This window comes from Vipera berus (assembly GCF_964194415.1).
Source record: "Vipera berus genome assembly, chromosome: 6".
NCBI classification, from domain to species: domain Eukaryota; kingdom Metazoa; phylum Chordata; class Lepidosauria; order Squamata; family Viperidae; genus Vipera; species Vipera berus.
In genome coordinates, this window is record NC_138208.1 from 65,060,575 (window position 1) to 65,084,396 (window position 23,822).

Here is a 23,822-nt window from a genome sequence, read left to right on the forward strand (position 1 = left end):
CGATACCTTCAACATCCTGAAGAATTTACTGTCCTGTACCAAAAACCACCAAAGTCTGAGGCAGAGATTGATACTGTAAGCCAGCAGTCAGAGGAAATCAATCCTGTACTCCAGTATCTACAACAGCTGGAGGAAATTGGCAGCAACTTGCTTCAAGGGGACAGCTGCCTCATATCTTCCTGCCCAAGAATTTTCAACAAAGTGGAGACTGTGACTCAGGTGAAATACATGGGGACTGGCCAAGTCTATCTTTGCAACTTTTTCAGGATCTTCAGGGAGAAGCAAAGATAATATTGTACCTATAGTGGTGATTTAGAGACAAGGAAATAAGGGAAGGTAATAAAGATCTATATTAAGCAAAGATCCATGAGTTAAATCTTAAAAGGCCTTAGTTTTATCTTGCCAATATATCTAAGCAAACGGAATTGAAATAATAACAGATAATTTTGTTGGTCCTGAAAATCCTTAACACTGTGTATGATGCAGTACTTAAGCTCATGTTTATTATATTGCATTAGTTCAGTAAACATTGCCTAATGTAAATATACATTGTGTATATGTGTATCCATACACACACATTAATGTAACACCTATATTAAGTTGTGCAAGGGTAATATTCCTGTCTGTATTATAAAATGGTCAGGACAGGACATGCAAAGCTAATTTGCTGATTTTACTGTCATAATTATGACAGTTATAACTAAGAGGCTAGGAATTGTGGTAAGTCGTCTGCTGCATAGCCAACTAAAGTATTTCTTTTAAAAAAAGAATTTATATGCCACTTCAATTACCAATAGAATTATAGAAATCATTCATATTAAGTTGGAATTGCTGTATATTTGATCTTATTAAATCTTGCCTGCCTGATCTTCTCAACTTTATAATTTTTTGTTCATATTCCCCTATAAGTGGAACTCTAAATATTTGGCAGATCTATCCTTTTTAATACGGTTAATAAGGTTTTTTTTAATCTATTCTGGTTTTCCATCATTCTACTTCTGTTTCCATTCCTAAATTAAAATCCTTCCTTCCAAAGTAGATTTTTATCAAGCAGTTGTCCCTCTTTATTCATAGAGTCTTATCTCTGGTACAAATGAAAATATCGTCTATTGTCTTTTCTTACTTCCTTTTAAATCTGTTGGAAGGAAAAGTCTTCATCATGGTTCAGTCCAAGCTGGGGATAAACAACATGGCGACTGCTTTAGAAAGAAGGGTGCAGTTTATTGAAGAAGAGAGCCAGACAGAAAGATGGCTCTGGAAAAAGAGAGAGAGAGCACATGTAGGAAGTGGGTTTTTATACCCTCTGGGGCTTTTGTTTGGAGTTGTTTCCTGTTCCTGTTTGAGGCTTTGTATTTCCTGTGTCATGTATTCTGACCTGAGTCTGGGTGTGCCCTTTGGCATCTGTGGGTTAATCCTATTATGTCCTGTCTTAGAGTTTGGGTGGGGTATGTAGATTTTAGGTGTCTTTGTCTTCTTAATCTTCTAGCTGGGGGCATCCAACGTTCCTGGATAGTTTACATCTGCATTTGTAGAGATCTGGTTTTTGCTTCAGGGAGGGAGACTTGGGGCTATTAAGAAAACTGGTCATGCTTTTCTGCCTTTTTAAGATTCTTTGAGGAAATATATTTTTCTGCCCTTTTAATATTTACTTCTCTGGGGGGCTGACTTCCCACAAATCTAAATTGCTTTTTGTATCATGCTTAGATTATTTTTGCTATTTAGTGTAGGTAGGAACTTATTTAACTTTATACAATACAATTTTATGTGATATACAACTCTATCCTTTTTGAAATCGCCAAATTGATTTGAGAGGGTTTGGTATAACTTTGTAGAAATAAAGTTAATTCTTGTTTACCTTTTCAAAAATCTTATAAGCAAGCTCAGGTTTGAAGAAGGAACAAATAAATACCATAGACTTGATGTATTTGGGAAGAACTGGTTAGGCTGAAGAATAAGGATGTCTACTTTTGAAACCATGATCAATGGTTGTAGGAGATGAAAGGTCAACCCATTGGCCTCTTGCCTGTGAAATGTGCAAGTTTTGATTCTTTTCCCTCCACTTTTTTCACATTTACAGTTCAAGATATGTTAGCATCTATACACCAATTATACCCTATTATACATCATTCTGAGAAGCTGTGCTGATAAAGTTCTATTCCGGTGTGTATTGGGGAAGAAACAGGCTGAAGCTGAACAACCCAGCAAGATGAAATTACAGTTGCTACTAAGTGCAGTGGTCCTTTTGCCAATTGGTATTAAATGCCATAAACATGTGTTTCAGATTCAGCTCTGGTTTCCAGTATATTTCAGGGTGCAGTTTAAATTGTTGTGTTTGACTTATAAAACCCTATATAATTTACTGCCAAAGTACTTTAGGCCATATGTCTTTTAACCAGTACTTATATGTAGTTAATTGAAGAAAAAAAAGTTAGTAACTCTCCATTACCCCAAAATTAATTGGAGTGAGGCTTAGAGGAGATTCCTCTTCACTGTAGTCTTCATTGTGGTTTTGTGGAATGGATTTCCATGAGATATGTGGCTAGGCCTGATCCTGTTGATTTTCTAGAAGCTAATCAAAAGCTTCCATGTTAAAAGGGTTAAATATTTGGGGATATATTTGTCACCCTCAAATGTAAAGCTATATAAAAATAATTATGAAAAGTTATGGGGAAAAGTTCAAAAAGAATTGGATAGCTGGAAAAAACTACAATTATCTTTATTGGGAAGAATTGCAGCAGTGAAAATGAATGTTTTGCCGAAATTTTTATTTTTATTTCAAATGATACCTATTCTTAAAAAGGATTCAAACTTGGAGGAATGGCAAAAGGGTATTAATAAATTTGTCTGGGCAGGGAAAAGGCCACGAGTTAAATTTAAGATTATGCAGGATACGCGTGAGAGAGGTGGTCTTAAAATGCCTAATCTTAAACTATACTATGAAGCTGCTGCTTTGTCAGTGATAAGTGATTGGATTGATTTAACACAAGGGAGATTATTAAATCTTGAAGGCCATGATTTGTTATTTGGTTGGCATGCATATTTATTGTATGATAAGAAGGTGGATAATGTGTTCAAGGTACATATTTTAAGACATGCTCTGTTGCGAGTTTGGAAAAAGTATAGACATAAGTTAAATTATAAGATACCTATATGGGCAATACCAAAACACACAATAGAAAATATAAGTGTTGGGTTTAAACATGATGTGACTACATATAAGGAAATTTTAAGTTTGGAAAGGAATGTATGGCATTTGAAGCCGTATAATATTTTAAGAGAAGAAAAGATTGTACAAACTTGGTTTCAGTATGGGCAATTACAGGCCAGGTGGAAAGAAGACCAGAAAATTGGTTTTTCAATGACGGATGAAAATCTGGTAAAGCAAATTAGAGATCAAGGTCAAGCACATATTAAAAGGATATATCTTGCATTGATAGAAATTGATTCAGAGACAGAACTTGTTAAAGACTGTATGATAAAGTGGGCTCAGAATTTTCAAGAAGTCATTACAATGGATACTTGGGAAAAGATTTGGGTGAGAAATGTAAAATTTACGCAAGCTCAAAACTTAAGAGAGAACTTTTATAAAATGTTTTATAGGTGGCACTTAGATCCTAAAAAATTAGCAAGTATGTATCCGAACTGTCAGCCTAAATGTTGGAGGTGTGGTGGTGAAGATGCAACGTATTTTCATATATGGTGGACCTGTAAAAAGGTTAAAGCTTTTTGGATTAAAATCTGGTGGAATATGCAAAAGATATTTAAGAAAAGGATAAAGTTTTGTCCGCAATTGTTTTTACTGGGCATTATTACTGATACTACTGTTGTGGACACTAAGTTGATGTTGAATTTAATTACGGCGGCAAGACTTTTAGTAGGGCAATATTGGAAGAAGGAAGAACTGCCGACTATAGAAGAATGGACTTTAAAAGTTTCCAACCTGGCGGAAATGGCAAAGATCTCGGCGTACTTGAAAGACCATTCGCAACAGAGATATATTGTGGAGTGGAAAAAATGGATTGATTATATCCAGAATAAATATGGGACTAAAAAGTTTCACCTAGCATTTGAATAAGTATTGATGTGATATTTACATTTCTTGTAGTTATTTTATAAGAGTTAAAGTGCGATAGATTTAATAGTTTATTGTTGTTTGCATAAGGTAGATTATGATTGTTTGTATTTTTATACCCTGTATTTAGCTCTGGGAAGTTGGGGAGGGGGAAGGGAGGGAGGTGTTGGGGAGGGTTGGGGAGAGGGGAGGGGGTTGGGAGGGGTTTTGTTTTGTTAAAAAAATGTATTGTAAAACTTTTCAATTAAAAAAAAAGCTTCCTGAAGGCTTTTTAGCTAATTAGAATAGTATTACTATTCTATCGTTTTCTTCTGTGAACACAGTGAGCACAGGCATCAGGCTTGCAAGATCTTTGCTTTTTATTAGGATTATTGAATCTACTAAGCTGAAACAAATTCAGAGCAAATATTTGGGGCTGGGGTGGCAGAATTGAAATCAATTTGCTCGTCTTTATGTATTCCATATACAATTTCAAGCATACCGTATTTTCCGGCATATAAGACGACTGGGCGTATAAGACGACCCCCTACATTTCCTGTTAAATTATAGGGTTTGGGCTATACTCGCCGTATAAGACTACCCCTCTTCCAACGCACACCAAATAAAAATTAAAAAAACATCAGATTTGATTTTAATATGGTAATTTTAATTCAAATGCTTATGACATGCAGGTACTTAGTAGGAAAACTGTCACTTATAAACATAAGGCTGTTTTTCATCAAACATGTAAACATAAAACAGTGCAAGTGGATTAAACTTATAATAATAATAATAATAATAATAATAATAATAATAATAATAATAATAATAATAATAAGAAGAAGAAGAAGAAGAAGAAGAAGAAGAAGAAGAAGAAGTAGTTGGAAGGGACCTTGGAGGTCATCTAGTCCAACCCCCTGCTAAGGCAGGAAACCCTATACCATTTCAGACAAATGGCTGTCCAGTCTCTTCTTAAAAACTTCCAGTGTTGGAGTGTTGGACATTCACCACTTCTGGAGACAGGTTGTTTCACTGGTTAATTGTTCTATCTGTCAGGAAGTTTCTCCTTAGTTCTAGGTTGCTTCTGTCCTTGACTAGTTTCCATCCATTGCTTCTTGTCCTGCTTTCAGGTCCCTTGGAGAATAGCTTGGCTCCCTCTTCTTTGTGGCAGCCCCTGAGATATTGGATCACTGCTATCATGTCACCCCTCACCCTTCTCTTCCTTAAACTACACATACCCAATTCCAGCAACCGTTTCCTATTTTCCTAATTCACTTTTTCACTTTTCCTAATTCACTCTAAAGCTTTCCCTGCGCAGAGCCTTAAGTAACACCAGCTGCCTGCAATTAGTGCAGGTTCGCATCCCACCAGGCTCAAGGTTGACTCAGCCTTCCATCCTTCCGAGGTAGGTAAAATGAGGACCCAGATTGTTGGGGGCAATAAGCTGACTTTGTAATAATGCTGCTTGTGGGGGGGGTGAAAGCTCTAATAAGCAGGCATATACATAGAATGAAGGCTATTGCTAAGCACATTGATTTGTGCTTTAAATTGTAAGCCGCCCTGAGTCTTCGGAGAAGGGCGGGATATAAATGGGATTAAAAAAAAAAGACCAAATGGGAGATCCGCTCCAGGTTTTCCAGCCAGCCCGCCCAGTTCCTGAGTCAAATGTGTCCTTAGAGCTAAGCAGCTGCTCTGGCTGCAGCATTCCCCACCTGCCTTTCAAGTTGGGATAGACTACAGCTGCTCTTCAACTTTAGAAGGAAAGACGCCCAGACCCCAGCCTGTAAAAAATCACAGACTGCAGCTTCTACTCCAATTGGTCCCGCTTTCCCTGCACAGACTAAATGGGAGATCCGCTCCAGGTTTTCCAGCCAGCCCTGTCCCTAAAGTTTCAGCACCCGGCATATAAAACGACCCCTGACTTTTGAGAAGATTTTCATGGGTTAAAAAGTCGTCTTATACGCCGGAAAATACGGTATATTTATTATAAGAAGTTACTGTTTATCCTGATCATATACTGATCCACTACCTTCTTTTTTGGTAGATATTGGTGATTTTTAAAGTTATGCTGCTTAAATTTGGTGGCAAATCACAAAACCATGGCAGTAGTTTGGTTAACTCATGTTTGCAAGAACTTTTGAAGATAAAATTAATATTTAGCCATATTGCTACTGAAGCAGAGGCTTGCAAATAACTGGGGCAACCAGTGTGATGGTATGTGGGAATGACCTTGGTAGGGGGAATTGCTTTCCTGCCAGGCGCGTTCCGGCCTCTCCCCTAGTGACTCTCAGCTCTGTTGGAGAAGCAGGTTCCCATCCTCATCGCCAGTATTGTGTACTGGGTTCTGTGCTTGATTGAAGAGATGAGGCGAGTGAGTTCAGTAAGAAACATTCTTTATTTGCTTGCAGGAAATGAACTGGGGAACAGGGCTGCGTATGCAGCTATTTATACCCTGGCCTCTAGGTGGTGGCCAATAGGTTTAAAGCAACCTATTGCCACCCTAGAAGCAGCCAATGGCGGCGCTGGAGACGGGTTGTCTGAGGAGCTGGGAGCCATTAGCCAGCTTCCCTGCTTAAGCAACCTTCCAGCAATCAAACCCACGTGATACACTTTAGTAAGACAAAGCCCAATACATTATAGTTAGATTTTTACAACCATGGATTTAAATTTTTTAAATTAATAGAATGATATAGATTTTATTTGGGAGTTGAGGCATGTTTCATTTCTGATGTTTCTTTGCCTTTTGTGATATAATTGTTGTTATTACTGTGCTGGAATCTTTTTGAATGGGTGACAGATATATATTATACCTCTTTTAACATTTAGCCCTTCTTACCCTCCCCTGAAAAATAATAAGTTGAAAATGTTGGCAATGGCCATGCAGCAGCATAATTGGAGCAGTTTCCTCCCTTGTCCCCAGATTCTTGAGATAATTGTTCAGAAAAAAGAGGCAACTTCAGAAAACCTATCAGCCTTACTTTATGACAATGTTTTCTTCAGTTCAGCATCAGTAAGCATAACAGTTAGGGGATGCATTTTCAATAACTGCCCTTCTATCCCCTGTTTAACTGGTTTACCTTGGACATTAAAAAAGATTAAATGCTAGCGTGTTTTTTTATTTAATCCTAAATACAGTGCATTCAGTGTATATAGTACATAGTAATACTTTTAAAAGTATATGAAAATACTGTATAATTTAATACCATACATACAATTATAAAACGCAATAGTTGCCTCCAATAAATATGTTCAAATGTTTATAGAAAAATCAGGTAATATATTAAGAGTGAATGCAGATTTAATTAATTCTAAATATTATAAAATTTTGCTGTTTGGGCTTAAACAAGCCATACAAATTCTCAGATCCTTATTTGTGCTGGAACTTACAAGTATTTTACATGTAAATAATCAATACATTATTTCTTTGGGGGGGGCATAACAGGTGCCCATGGACACAGCCTTCCCAGTGCCTGCCACCACATATCATGTAAACAAAATGACATATCATCCAACAGGTAAGAAATATATAATTGATGGGAAGTTTCTATTTTCTCCACTGTTTAGTGAAGATTGATATAGATTCCTAGATTCTATGAGCTATTTGTTAACGTCTGATCAATCTTTTGTCAAACTAAGGAAAAGCAAAAGACATTACCGTTATCCCAACCACTACCTCCAGACATGCGAATAGAATAGAATAGAATAGACCTGGAAGGGACCTTGGAGGTCTTCTAGTCTAGCCCCCTGCTCAAGGGAAAGAACCTATACCTATACCATTTCAGACAAGCAATAGTCTCTTCTTAAAAGCCTCCAGTGATGGCGCACTCATGATTTCTGAAGGCAAGCTGTTCCACTGGTTACCGTAATTGTCCTCACTGTTAGGAACTTTCTCCTTAATTCCAGGTTGCTTCTCTCTTTGATCAGTTTCCAACCATTGTTTCTTGTCCTGTCCTCTGGTGCTTTGGAGAATAATTTGACCCCCTCTTTTTTGTGGCAGCCCCTCAAATACTAGAATACTCCTATCATGTCACCCCTATTTCTTCTTCTCTTTAGACTAGCCAAACCCAAATCCTGCAGCCATTCTTCATATGTTTTAGTCTCCAGGCCTTTAATCATCTTACTTGCTCTTCTCTGTACTTTTTCCAAAGTCTCAACATCATTTTTGTAGTATGGTGACCAAAATTAGTTTCAGTATTCCAGATCTGGTCTTACTAGGGTTTTATAAAGCGGTACTAATATTTCACGTGATCTTGATACTATGCCTCTGGTTATACAACCCAGGATTGTATTAGCTTTTTTGGCTGCTGCTGCACACTGTTGGCTCATATTCAAGTGATCATCCACTAGGACTCCAAGGTCCCTCTCACAGTTACTGTTTTTGAGCCAAGTCTCACCTACTCTGTACTTATACTTTTGATTTTTCCTGCCTAAATGTAAAACTTAGCTCTTCTCCACATTAAATTTTGTTTTGTTGGATAGGACCCATTGTTCAAGTTTGTTAAGCTTTTCTTCTGGGATATTGGATATTCCTGCCAGTTTAGTGTCATCTGCAAATTTGATGAGTTCCCCTTCTATTCCCTCATCTAAATCATTTATGAAGATATTGAAGAGTACTGGGCCTAAGACGGAGCCTTGTGGTACCCATTGCTTACTTCTCTCCATGTGGATTTAGTACTATTAAGGACTACTCACTGAGTGTGGTTTGTCAGCCAGCCACAAATCTATCTGGTGGTGATGTTGTCTATTCCACATATTTCTGGATTGTAATTTTCGGAATTTCTTGCCTAGCCAGACAGCAATTCTAAAAGTTAAGTTCCCATAACTCTGGAGGATGGCTGAATTCAAATTATTAGTTCAAACCTGATAATTGTCCCTGCAAATCCATACTTCTACCAAGACTAGATGGTGATGTGTAGAGAGACTCAAGGACCCTTAAAGACTTGGGTCCAATTTAAACTGTGACATTTTTGTAAGCTTGCAACTTATAGGCTTGATCTTGCATCTTATAATTTGACCTTGCAGTACAACCTGAGTGTGTTGCTGTGCACTGCTATCTACTGATAATGCCATTCATGTGACAATACCAATCTCCATGTTGCAGGCTTGGAATTGTTGTTTTTCCCCTCGATGGTGCAACAACCTCCATAAATGTTTGTGCAGTAGAATCTGCAATGCACCTTCAATGTCCAGTTGTCTGACAAATCTTTTTATTAAAGAACAGGGGAAATGGCTATGGGAGTTGGGGGTCTGGTCCACTTCACTGCCAAAGAGATCCATGTTGTGCAGAAGTAGTAGTCCCACAAGAAACTAGGAAAAGCAATTAAAATTAAATGTGGAACATTTCATTTAAGATGAATTCAAGTGCTAATAGGAAGAAACCTTTATTGAACTTTTCAAGACCATGCATGATTTTACCATTCCTCCATCATTTCTTGCCTCGTTTATCTTTTTTTCAAGCCAGGAAGTCTAAATATTTTACTTTTTCTTCACGTAATTATTTCACTCCCTCATTTCAGCCGATTGTTTATTTTTTGTTTGGTCAGTTTTGTTTTAGGTTTGTGTGTGTGTGTGTGTGTGTGTGTGTACCTTTCAAAGTTCTATAATACATTTAACAATAAATGTATTGTTTTTATATTTAACAATATTTAACAATTTATATATTAAATTATATATTAAATTAAATATTAATGCTTAATATTTAACAATAAATATTATTCAAGTCTGATGTTACCATAAATTTATATAATAACATTATACCATATTGGTGGCTTTACTATCTGTTATTATCCAAGCAATTCCAATAAAGGGGTACCATGGGAGAAAAAAAATACATCTTTTTTTTTTGCATTGTTTTGCAGAAACTTTTGCATAATTCATAAAAAGTGTATTATGCAATTCTCCAAAATATATCTCTGGAAAATCCTTGATGGTTGAACATCATACACCAAGATGGAATTATTGAAATGATTTTTTTTTTGTTTATTACTCTATATGTCACTTAGCAGATGTGCTATTGAACACCTTTTTGGAAGAAAAAGAGAAAAAAATAAAGTTTCTTCAGCCTGGTATACTTCTCCTATGTTATAGATTGCAAGTTTAATACTCTTCAGTTACTATACAATAGATGTAATCACTTAGAAAGGAGTCCAATTGGGGAAGGTTAGAATATAAAGTGATGGGAGAGAATATTGGAAAATTGATTGGAGGAATAGAAGTAAATACCAGAGAAGAGGTCATGACTAGCAGGCTGGTACCTATCATCTGGAGATAGAGGACTTGTAATATATAAATACCTCCAATATTTTATCCTCTGTCTTCCAGAAACGCCTGGCTACAAAAACAAGGAGCAGGTTACAAATAACAAGGCTGGGCTGCCATCCACCAAAACACTACCCTCAAGGACCTCCAGTGCAAGCTCTTGGGACATCTCCAAGAATCTGGAAGGGGATAAAACAAGAGATGAATTCCTCTGCCAAACACCTCCTTCCACACAGCTCTTTCCAGCAAAAAGCCACAATAAGCAGAACCACAATTCCAAAACTACTCCTGTCCAATATATTCACCATGAATCACCTAAAATATGTGTTGGAAGAAGGAATAGCTTAGAGAGCAAAATTTCTCTTGAAAATCACCAGAAGGGAAGGGCTGCAAGTTCCCAAGAGCGTGCCAAGTCTATCCAAGAAAAAACTGAATCCAACAATTTTAATTCAGATGAATCAACAGGCAAGTTACATCAGTCTATACGGACTGAGTTGCCCAGTTCCCCCACAAAAAATATAAAGAGCAGCTGTGAAGATACCGAAGAAGTCAAGTCTGTTTCGCATGCCAAAGGCTCCTTGGCTTCAGGTATACAAAATGTTAAAGCAGAAGGCAAGCCCCTTCAGGAAAAGAGAAGCAGTTTGATGCCTGCCAATATCAAAGCCAAATATGGCACCACAGTAGTGGAAAAGCTGATATCAGAGGAACAGGTAAACAAAATAATTTCAGATGGGGGCATGATGATTAATAGCACTCATAGATGGCGCTCTTAGATGTTTTGAACTTCAGCTCGCATAAACTTCAGCTCGCATAAACTTCAGGTCTCAAAGAGACCAAATCTTGCCTCATCTTAAGAACAAATAACTCTACTATCATCCAGGTTTTCATGGCTCACGGCTGCCATCAGATGCAGAGAATACAGGCAGTCCTCGACTTCGAAACACAATTGAGCCCAGAATTTACGTTGCTAAATGAGAAACCGATTAAGTGACTTTTGCCCCATTTAATGACTTTTCTTGCCACATTTGTTAAGGGAATCATTGCAGTTGTTAAGTTAATAACATGGTGTTTATGTGAATCTGGTTTCCCCATTGACTTTGCTTGTCAGCAGGTCGCAAAAGAGGATCACATGACCCCAGGCCATTGCAACTGTCATAAATGTGAATCAGTTGTCAAGCATCCAAATGGAAATCATGGGACCATGGGGATGGGACAATTGTCATGAGTGTGAAAAATGGCCATAAGTCATTTTTTTCAGTGCCATTGTAACTTAACAGTCACTAAATAAGCTACTGTAAGTCGAGGATTACCTGTATAGTGCAGATAATGGAGTATTATGTATCTATACCCAGCTGTTGGCAAAGGTGAGAAAAGAGGAGAAAATGGTGAAAGGAGAGGTAAAAGTCAGAATTAGCTATTATCTGTGATAAGCAGACATGAAGAAAGAAAGTTAAGAAAGTTAAACGTGATACATTCTTGCAACTGAACATGGTTAGCATATATGTAAAATATGTTAATCTGACAGTTAACTGTGGAACATCCCATTTCTTTCTGGATCCACACGTGCTGTGCGGGTGGGGGTGGGGGTGGCATGGTTTCCGGTCTTGTGGATTCTAAAAATAAATACTCTAAACTGGAAGGGATTTGGAGCACAAGTCAGCCTCTTCCACCACCACTTGGCTTGTCTCATCCAGAAAGCAGTTCAAAACCTTCCAAATAATTTCCAGTTTGGAGGATTTACTTTTGGAAACTCCCAGACTGGCCCAAAGAATTGCACAATTCAGAAAAGTCTTGATATACTCCTGAAGCTTTACAAGTTCAACAGTCACTCACCTGAAATTAGGAAAAGGCTAAGAGTTATTTGTTATGTTAGACCAGAAAGTATTTGCAGAAAAAGCGATATAGGATAGCCAAATGTTCCTGTATTTTACACGTTATATTTCTTTGCAAGGCTAACTTTGAGATTTAATTTCATTACATTCTATTTATAAGAATATCACTGTAGTTCATATATTAGATAAAACATATGCTTTAACTTGTTAAACTATAGCTTGGAAATTTGTTTTTAGAAACTCATTCTCCAGTTAGGGCAGACTTCCAGGTGCCTTCCAAATATGTTGACCAATACTGTCCATCAACTCCAACCAGCATAAATATTGTTATCAAGCAGTGAAAGATGGCTCTAGGCTTTTTTATTTTTATTTTCACATGGAAAATTATGGTTACTTCAGTGATGCTTATCTGAAGAATACCTCTTGAATTTATAGGGCTGTCTTCAGAGGAGACAGATATTATATTGTAAGGAATTTATGTAACTACAGTATAAAGGTAAAGGTAAAGGTTCCCCTGCACATGCGTGCTAGTCGTTTCTGACTCTAGGGGCCGGTGCTCGTCTCCGTTTCAAAGCCGAAGAGCCAGCGTTTTTCCGAGGACGTTTCCGTAGTCATGTGGCCGGCATAACTAGACGCCAAAGGCGCATGGAACGCTGTTACCTTCCCACCGTAGTGGTCCCTATTTTTCTACTTGCATTTTTACGTGCTTTCGAACTGCTAGGTTGGTAGAAGCTGGGACGAGTAACAGGCGCTCACTCTGCTACGCAGCACTTGGGATTTGACCCGCCAAACTGCCGACCTTCTGATCGACAAGCTCAGCGTCCTAACCCACTGAGCCACCGCATCCCTTATGTAACTATAGTATAATGCTAAACATTAGCTGAATAATTAAGCAGGGAGCTGGAAAGCAGGACCTCATTTACATCATGAGCAATATAGTTTAAAGAAATGTATGTTTGTATAAGGAAGGTTTAAAGAAATGCTTGGTTATATAACTGAAAAGACACAAGGCCAATGTCACATATATTTACAGTACTGCTTTATATGTATTAAATCTATACCACCAAATTTTACAATTCACAGTCCTTTACAACAATAAAAGCACAAAAGTACGTAATAAAATAAAATAAATAAATTTAACAATCAAGGCAAAACAGTTTAATAAAAACATCCATTTCAGATCATAGTAATCATAGGATCCCACCAATATGAAGTGGCATGTGCTCTTAAAAGCTTTCCAGAATTGTTCAAATTGCTTTAAGAGCTCAGTTTTAATAGTTTTATGGAACAATGTCCAATTTTTCAGGAGCCTAGTTTCCATGTAGTGAGTATTCTATAGGGGGAAAAAAGGTCATAATAGAGAAGTACCGGCCCAAGGCATCCAGGAATCTAAATTTTCACACTGAAGATAAGATCCCCAGCTGGCTCTGGAAAAGATGGTCCTTTAAGATAAAAAGCAATACTGTACCTTGTACTCTAAAATCTATTGATAGTAAAAAAAAAAAGTGATCACAATATGGTGTAAAAGGGCTGAAACATTTCTCAACAACCAACATGTAGACGTTTTGCACTAATGAGCAGTCTTCCAAGTATTCCATTTATATCAAAGTGACAAACATATAGCTCTGATTTATCATTTAAGTTCAATTTTATTTTAATGGAAAAAATCCATAAAGATTTGGCTGTAGTCCAGTTAGTATTTGGTGTTTGTTTTGGTTGTTTTTTTTTGACATAAATACAAAACAAGAAAAGCCTACTTTTGGCCAAATTTGATGAGTTTAACCATCTGGGAAGTGGAAATTGTCATTAGTCCTGTAGGTATGCTGAAACATGTTAGATGATAGCAAGCACCTTGGGATGCAAAGTGGAGATTAAACGCATCATATCTTATATATATTTATATATTTATATATTTTCCAGGCACGGCGTGCTCTTTGTGAAGCTGGACTGATCCAAGGACAGAAAAGACTCAGTGACTGGCCATTCAAATCTCTTGAGAATCCTATGACAGCTTCACCCTATGCTGATTATTATGAACTGGGTTACAATCTGAGATCCAACATTTTCCAAGGTGGGCTAAACAGATCTTCATGCTTCCTATTTTGATCTTACATGTAGTCCTTGACTTATGTCCACAATTGGAACCAGAATTTCCATTGTAAGTCATTTCAGTCATAAGTTGAGTCAGAACCAATTTTAGGACAATTTTATGGTAAGGAAAACCACATGGTTATTAAGCAAAGCACATGGTTGCTATGCAAATCCAACTTTTCTAATGGGTGTTTTTTGCTGGAAATTGGCAAATAGGTTGCAGTTCGTGAATATGTGACTGCAAGACACATTGCAACCAGTTGTAAATGCAAATTGGTTGCCAAGCACCCAAATTGCAGTCATGTGACTGTGGGGGTGATGCAACAGTCATAAGTGTGAGTAAAGTTCATAAGTCACTTTTCTGAGGCTGCTGTACCTTTGAACAGTCATTAAACGAACAGTTGCAGGTTGAGGACTACCTGTAATAATAACAGCATGATTTGGTGCTGGTACTTTAAGGGACCTCTTCTCCCTTCAGAGGAATCATTTTCAGAAATTAAGAGTTGTTTTGCTTTTGATTTTTCTGCTTGTAGGATCAAATTGTCATCTTCAATGTAGCCTGGGAGTTATTATCATAGTGTCCCACAGACTTCTGCTTGTGCCTGTCACTCAGTGGTGAGGGGCATTGAACATTGTTATTCAAAACACTGAAGTTTCCTTTTGTTTTATTTGTTTTATTTTGCTTTGCTTAATATGCAAATGACCATATCAAAAAGTATTTCTCCCAACAAAAAGATTTGACCCCAACCCCAAATTAAGACAGTATCAGATATAAAAAACTGTCACTGCTTAAATTTCGATAAGGTAAAGGTAAAGGTTCACCCACACATGCGTGCTAGTCATTTCCGACTCTAGGGGCCGGTGCTCATCTCCGTTTCAAAGCTGAAGAGCCAGCGCTTGTCCGAGGACGTCTCCGTGGTCATGTGGCCAGCATGACTAGACACCAAAGGCGCATGGAACGCTGTTACCTTCCCACCGTAGTGGTCCCTATTTTTCTACTTGCATTTTTTACGTGCTTTTGAACTGCTAGGTTGGCAGAAGCTGGGATGAGTAACAGGCGCTCACTCTGCTACACGGCACTTGGGATTCGACCTGCCAATCTGCCAACCATCTGATCGACAAGCTCAGCGTCCTAACCCACTGAGCCACCACGTCCCTAAATTTTGATACAGTATGACTAACCTTTTCCTGTTTGTCCTCAATCTCTCTTCATTCCAGTGATTTAGAGCAAAGATTATTATAGCAGAAGTGAACAATGTCCAAATATTCTTTCTGTAGGAGGACCATTAGAAACAAAAAGCTTGATGAAAGATTCTTATACCCCTGATGTAATAAAGAGGGCAGTACGGGATCCCAAACGCTGGCATGGAAGGAAGACTGATGATCTAGGTAAGGAAATCTAGAAACTGCAAAGGAAAACTAGAAGGAGACATGCTTAGCTTTTCTTCCTCTCAATGTTATGAGTAGATTATGCATCGATCTTCAGTATTATTATAATCTAAATATTCAGATTTCATCCATTTCCTAGTTTACAAACTTCAAACTATATGCTTAGGAACAGATTTAAAATAGCTTATGTGAATTACTGTACAGTATTCCTTTTCAATGATCCTTACATAATTTCACTACAATGTCTACAGAAGCAGTTTTGCTGTTACTTTGGTGGCTCTTTTCCAGCTTCTCCAAAAAGTTAAGGATGTAGAGCTGAATAAAAATGCAGTCCAGTCTAGCAATGATTCTGAATCAGCATAGGATTTTTTATTTTTTATTTAGCTTAAAAAGGTATGTAGAAAATTCTTGAATTTGTAGCTTGTCCAATAACATTTTATTATAATTTTGATGATGATTGTTGCTGTTGTTGTTATTTTGTATCTCATTAGGGAGATGGTTCCAGAAAAATGCCCTAAATCTTAACCTGCAGAAAGCTTTGGAGCAAAAATATGGGGAAAAGAACAAAGGCAGCAAATCCTAAAAAGGCATAAAAGAGGCATACGAGCCCTTGGTGAAAGTTATCTGCCTCTCCCTCGCAGTGAAATAAATCTCATTGCAATCTCTGTCCTTCTAAGTACTTATCTATACTGACAAAAGTACAAGTAGGTTCAGATGAATACGGAAAGCCTGTTTGCCTGCTACTGACACTTTATAGACACTTGATTATACAAACCAGCATATAAAGTTTTAAAAGTACATAATCACATAACTAAAGGTAAAGGTAAAGGTTCCCCCGCACATGCGTGCTAGTCGTTTCCGACTCTAGGGGCCGGTGCTCATCTCCGTTTCATAGCCGAAGAGCCAGCGTTTGTCCGAGGACGTCTCCGTGGTCATGTGGCCGGCATGACTAGACGCCAAAGGCGCACGGAACGCTGTTACCTTCCCACCATAGTGGTCCCTATTTTTCTACTTGCATTTTTACGTGCTTTCGAACTGCTAGGTGGGCAGAAGCTGGGACGAGTAACAGGCGCTCACTCTGTTACGCGGCACTCGGGATTCGACCCGCCAAACTGCCGACCTTCTGATCGACAAGCTCAGCGTCCTAACCCACTGAGCCACCGCGTCCCTTTAATCACATAACTATTTGCTACCAAATGTATTGTTCATGGATCCAGTTCAAAAGTCGGTAACTCTTAATTAGTCATGTAACATATGAAAGTTTTGCAGAAGAAGTAGACTTCTTTTTGTTGTTGTTGTTAGCTGCGAAGTCGTATCCGACCCATCGCGACCCCATGGACAACGTTCCTCCAGGCCTTCCTGTCCTCTACCATCTTTTGGAGTCCATTTAAGCTCACGCCTACTGCTTCAGTGACTCCATCCAGCCACCTCATTCTCTGTCGTCCCCTTCTTCTATTGCCCTCAATCTTTCCCAGCATTAGGCTCTTCTCCAGTGAGTCCTTCCTTCTCATTAGGTGGCCAAAGTATTTGAGTTTCAACTTCAGGATCTGGCCTTCTAAAGAGCAGTCAGGGTTGATCTCCTCTAGGACTGACCGGTTTGATCACCTTGCAGTCCAAGGGACTCGCAGGAGTCTTCTCCAGCACCATAGTTCAAAGGCCTCAATTCTTTGGCGCTCAGCCTTTTTTATAGTCCAGCTTTCACTGCCATACATTGCAACTGGGAAGACCATAGCCTTGACTATACGCACTTTTGTTGACAGGGTGATGTCTCTGCTTTTTAGTGTGCTGTCTAGATTTGCCATGGCTTTCCTCCCCAGGAGCAAGCGTCTTTTAATTTCTTGACTACAGTCCCCATCTGCAGTGATCTTGGAGCCCAGGAAAATAAAATCTGTTACTACCTCCATTTCTTCCCCATCTATTTGCCAGGAATTGAGAGAGCCGGATGCCACAATCTTGGTTTTCTTAATGTTAAGTTTCTTTTTAATTGCACATAAAAAATCATTAAAATTCTGGGGTGGTTGATACCTTCCTAAATATTCAGTCCAACTGCAGGCTGCTGATATCTGCAAAGGGAAGTCCAACCTTTACTGGTAGATGTGGACTTAGTATGAAAACAATGCAATAATACCCAAAATATTGCCTCGGCAATGAGGAAGTTTTCCATAGTGAAGCATGTTTTTGCAGGGTAAACTTTCCATTAACATTTGTCTTCTAATGAGAATTTTATGGTTGAAAAGAGGCCATTATGAAAGAAATCCAGTGACTGTTATATACCAAAAGCAAAGTCATATTACCATAGTTTGCTTCTCTCTCTGACATATATTTGATATCAGTTTGTTTTCTTCTGATTATATAAAAAATAATCCTTCCACAGCATAAAAGAGAGCAAGATTATGTATTCAAGGACTTGAGAGTTTTTATTGAGGAACATGTTTCACATGTCTTGGCAGACCTGGGAAATGACCTGTAACTTACTGTCAGCAAATTTTGTCTCCAAAGGGTATTTGGTGACTTTTGGAAAGCATTCTGGAGGCTGGTGGCCCACAGGTGCTTCTTGACCTTTACAGTCTTCTTTCTTCTTGGAGCCCGGAAAAAAGCAGTATTCACCCTCTTGATATAAGAAAACTGGGCTTCTGCCACCAACATTGAATATAAGAATGTCCTGCTTAGATTCCTCCATGGTAAAAGCTAATCCATCCTTTGGTACAGAACCTGAGGTAGCAGAAAAACCCATAAGATAGTCACTAGATTCTTCCTGGGATATTGCTGAGAGATCCATAACTGGGGGGGTTGGTTTTGATGTCTTTTGACATAACTCTGAGAGATTTTCATTAGTTTTGGGCATGTGTGCAGCAACTGTTGCTGTGTTAGCACAAGGAAGCATTCTTTCCCCTGAGACCAACACAGGTAATGGCAATAAACATCCCTTTTCTTTGCTCATTGAGAGATCTACTGTAGCAATGTAATCTAGTGGCAAATTTTGACAGTGGCTATTTGAGATGGAAAGACATCCTGCAGTTTTCTCTTTCTTCAGCTGTCCACTTGATGCTTCTTGTCCTGTAGGGAACAGTAACTTCTCTTCCACCTGCTGATGTACATTAGAGTCAGACAATAAGGTATTTTCCTTTCCCCCTCCTGGCTGTTGCTGAAGAGACGAAGAAGGCTGTAATCCTATACATCGCAAAGACACTGGTGTTTCCTTCAGTTCTGAAGGAGTAACTTTCAAATCCTGCTGAACAGTATGTGCGAACGGTTCTGCAGAGGAATATATGTATGGGCCGTTAAAATCAAACATTTGTGTATTGGGATTAGTACAAATCTGGACTGCATTGGCTTTATTGAGAAGGTCTGTCTTTTTCGTATTCTGAGACCAAAGCAGTTGTGGTGTTTTCTTGAACCCATCTTCAATAGCTGCTGGGCTGCCAATCAGTAATTCCCTGCAACAGGGGAGAAAGTAACCAAACAACAATTATCATTTATATATAAAGTCTCAAACAGAACGCATCAGGGCTTAGATGAGAGAGAACTGGCAAGTGGGACAATAAAAAAATGTCTTTAAGAGGGAGAACTAAATGTTACTTTGTACAGGTAGTCCTCGACTTACACCAGTTCATTTAGTAACCGTTCGAAGTTACAACAGCACTGAAAAAAGTGACTTATGACCATTTTTCACACTTACGACCATTGCAGCATCCCCATGGTCGTGTGATCAAAATTCAGATGTTTGGCAACCGAGTCATATTTAGGATGGTTGAAGTGTCCTGGGGTCATGTGATCTCCTTTTGCGATCTTCTGACGAGCAAAGTCAATGAGGGAGTCAGATTCATTAACAATAGTATTACTAACTTAACAACTGCAGTGGTTCACTTAACAAGTGTGGCAAGAAAGATCGTAAAATGAGGCAAAACTCACTTAACAAACATCTCACTTAGCAACCAAAATTTTGGACTCAATTGTGGTCGTAAGTCGAGGACTACCTGTATTTAAAACTACACCAAAGTCTTCCAGTTTCCTGGAAGTTTATTTTTTCTTTGCAGAATATGCTTTTGTATTTCTACCTCATTCACAGGATGCTTTAGAGCAGTATTTTTCATATTTAAAGTGTGCGAAGCCATGCCCATGCAGACTGATAGAGGCAAATGAAATAATACAAAATAGCCTTAACATTTCATTTTTAAAAGCACTCTCAAATGGTAGAAGAAATGTTCTTCACCCAGACTCTTTTTCATTGTCCCGGATATAAGGCAAAAAAAAAATTAAACCTTTATGATTTGTAAATAGTACCGGCTCTGCTACTTTAATGGTTACACAGAGCATGATCAAATCAGCATGTGTTTAAAACCATTAAAACAGTCACTGTAAGTAGTCATCAACTTAGACCTTAATTGACCCTAGAATTATAGCCATAAATTGTTGTTAACTAGGTCATCATATGATTGGACCCAATTTTATGACTTTTTTTTTGCAGTGGTCATTAAGTAAACTCTACAGTCATTAAGCAAATCTTTCTTATCCAGTGGGCATTTTTTTGCCACAAACTCAAAGCAAATGCTGGAAACCAGCAAAAACCATCAAAAATCATACTACCCTGGGACGCTGCAAATGGCCATAAAGTTGAGCAGGTTGCCAAGTAGCCAAAAGTTATCCCCTGACTGCAGGTGGGTGAGGCTGTCATAACTTCAAAATTAAATCATAAGTAACTTTTGGAGGAGGGTCCATCGTAACTTCGAACAGTCATTTAGTGTCCAGTCGTAAGTTAAAAACTAGTATATTATTATCCAGCATTCATTGCTATAGTAACAGCGAATTTTTACTTCTCCTCATGGATTATAAGTTCCTCCCAAAATGTCTTAAGTTTCTGATGATTCCCAGCCTTTCCAAAATCTCAAACTGGTGCAACATTATCGTGAATCTTTGGGACCTGTTCATAGAGAAATACAAAGTTCCTGTGGTGGATGGAATCATTGAATTATAGTATTTCTTCAGAAATCAGTTTCATGATTTTATGGTCAAATTGCCCGTTTTTACAACTTCATAATCATTTTCATTGACTGAATTTAAGATCCAACCTGTTGTGTAGCCGGTTCCTTGCAGGCATTGAGCGAGATGGGAGGTTCAAACAGCAACAGGCTTTATTGAAGGTCAGAACATAACAGAAGCAACAGAGGAGCTGCTGCGCAGCTATTTATATGGTTGGCCAATAGGCGGCAACCAATAGGTTTAAAGCAGAGGTTTCCCGCCCAAAGACCTACTTAGCCGTCTGGAGACAATCAGTCTGGGTCGGCCCAGCAACCATTACAAGCATACATGTAAACTAAGCACTTAGCAATTGAACTAAGCCATTAGCAAGCAGTATAACATAAGCAACACTTACAGCATGTAAAAGGCCAATATATTACACAATCTACGGAGTTTTTGCTTTGTTTAAGCTCGTCATTGTAACCTCTGGCTCCTTCATAAGCAAACAGCCTAATTCTCCTGGTTATATTTTTCTTTTAATATTTTATGCTTCTCTATAAACATTTACAACTTGTTTTTTTTCAAGGGGATGGTAGCCTCTATGGACTGCTAAGTAAACTGTGTTCCAGTCTTGCAGAATTCTTAGGTAGATTGGCTTTAGGGTCCAACTGCCTGCTTGCAAGTGCAAAGTGCAAACCAGCTACCACCTATATAGAGCCAGAAAAGGGTTAATTGCTAACTCTATCAATCTACAAGTCAGAGTACTCAAAACTCACTTGGTTAGAAATCTCAGCAGGGAAGATATTATTGACTTTCTTACTGAAAAGTAACTTGAGATGTGCAAATATGAAAATATAAACCTGTCTACAAATGCTATACTTTTCAATTTTCAATTTCACTTTTTCACAAATCTGAACACTAAAGAAAATTACTGGACTTTTTAAAAATGGTAGAATTGGAATCCACAAAGGCACTGTTCTTACATAATTAAAAAGCATTTGGCCTTTATGCTTCTTTTACATTCCCAATATTTTGGCTCTTGCCTCAGTTTCAGATTTTTATATACAGTAATAATTAGAAGTGTATTTATTGTGTGTGTCTTCTAAAAGGTAACTGAATTTTGAAAGAAATACTGTGAGTGAGGTTCCTTCCACATGCAAAGATTCTAGCATAAATCCTGCCTAAATCCTAGTTGTTAATGGCAATAGCACTTAGATTTATATACTTATATATAAAGCTTCATAGTGCTTTATAGCCTTTTCTAAGCAGCTTACAGAATCAGCATATTGCCCCCCGAAATCTGGGTTTTCATTTTGCTGACCTCAGAAGGATGGAAGACTGAGTCAACCTTGAGCCAGTCAGGATTGAACTGCTGGCAGTGGGCAGAGTTAGCCTGCAATACTGCATTCTCACCACTGTGCCGCTATGACTCTTTAAATAATTGAATATAGGCTTTCATAAATTACGGTAATCTGAGCTCTAATTTCTTCTCTTTGGCATGTTGAACATTGGCTCAACACCAAACGCAATACTAGGGATCTCTAAATTAGTAGTTTGCTTCCTTTATAGTTTTGTGAAAATGCTTTGAACTGGACTTTCAGTAGCAAGTCTCTCAGTTTTATATACTCACCTCTCCAGTTTACTGGAATAGTCGATTCCTTCCTTTGCTAAAGCACTGTCTTCTGAATGGTTTGCCAATGGCACTTTCTAAAATGAAACAAGAATAGATTGCAGCCCAATCTAGATGAAAATGCTAAAAGAACGAGATATTCAAAGAGACCTGTGTGCACACGACTCATTTGAAATTCTGCATCCAGTTTTGGTCACCACAATACAAAAAAGACTTTGAGACTTTAAAAGGATTGCTGAGAAGAAGAACTAAGATGATTAGGGGGCTTGAAACTAAAACATATGATGAACAGTTGGTAACAGATAGAACTTAATCAAAGCAAGTTCCAATCTAGAGATAAGGAGAAATTTCCTGACAGAACAATTAATCAGTGAAATGGCTTGGCTCCATCACAAGAGGTTTTTAAGAAGAAATTAGACAGCCATTTGTTTGGAATGGTATAGGGCAGGGGTAGGCAACCTCGGCTCTTTTATGACTCATGGACTTCAACTCCCAGAATTCCTGAGTCAGCTATGCTGACTCAGGAATTCTGGGAGTTGAAGTCCATGAGTCATAAAAGAGCCGAGGTTGCCTACCCCTGGTATAGGGTCTCATACTTCAGCAGGGGATTGGACTAGAAGACCTCCAAGGTCCCTTCCAACTCTGTTATTCTGTATTCTGTAAACCTAACCATCTCAACATGTTTTTCATGTCTATTAATGTCCCACAGTAGTTCTGTGTCTGCAGACTTGGTATTCATATACAACTGACTTCACACATATTGAATTCTTCTCTTCTACACTGCATAGCTTGTTTGAATTCACATAAAGCAAGGTAAATCTGAGAGTTGCTATTTTGAATATAAAGTGGCTACAACATCAGTTTCAAGCTAAGCAGGTTTGGGCATGCTTCTGCCTATTTCCTGGGTTGATTTATCCTTCTTATCCAAATTCCCCTGATCCGTCATTTTACATTTTTTATAAGTGAATGTTGGGGAAGAACACAATATTCAGGGATGTACAACATGCCACTTGATCCTCCAATTCCTAAAAAATCCTTAATCCAAAAGCCAAACAGAATAAATAAACTTTAACTAAACACTAAATTAAGAGATTATCTTTTGGGATTTATGGGCCACTGGTTCTCCTCCTCAGCTGTTTGCTGCTCCGTGTTGTCTACAGTACTAGGAGTTCTGCAGAAGCCAGCAATCGAAAGGTACAGATAGCAAAAAAGCAAGATGGTGCAACATTAGCTATGCTAGTATATTGTTTCCTTATTGACTTAAATAGTTAACAGTGTTGATCTTTAGGGAAGTGATTTTAAAAGATTAAATCTCTGGCCAAATATTCCAAATATTGCAATGTTTAAAACATAGGCAAGGCTATTTGTGAAATTATAAGCACAAGATCTGCCAAAATAAGATCTAGCAATGGTGCCAAGACCAGCCTGTTTTGTGGTACAGTAGAATAGCGTCTTTTTTCTCATCCATGTGCAAACTCCCATTGTGTAGCTTTAGGAGCCTCATGGGACTTTTTTCAATTTGGGTTTGTTTTTTCTTTTACATCACCATATGGGCCATATGCTTATGTCCTTCTAGATTTGGATTCCACAGCCTTGTAAACTGAATGGCAGC

The 23,822-nt window shown here is 38.2% G+C and overlaps 2 protein-coding genes across 2 annotated transcripts in view; one reads left to right on the forward strand and one right to left on the reverse strand.

The window, feature by feature from the left end:
• SSTR3 (somatostatin receptor 3) overlaps nucleotides 1-23,822 on the forward strand; it is a 368,714-nt gene that overhangs the window by 186,624 nt on the left and 158,268 nt on the right. The gene's annotated exons all lie outside the window — the stretch shown is intronic.
• The window catches only part of CSF2RB (colony stimulating factor 2 receptor subunit beta), a 40,610-nt gene continuing 34,157 nt past the window's right edge, over nucleotides 17,370-23,822 (reverse strand). The window contains exons 13-14 of the mRNA XM_081330644.1: nucleotides 22,211-22,287; nucleotides 17,370-19,058 (exon numbers count right to left, since the gene is read on the reverse strand). Of these exons, the coding sequence (XP_081186770.1) occupies nucleotides 18,056-19,058; nucleotides 22,211-22,287 (1,080 nt within the window). The 3' untranslated portion in view covers nucleotides 17,370-18,055. The remainder of the gene's footprint in view (nucleotides 19,059-22,210; nucleotides 22,288-23,822) is intronic.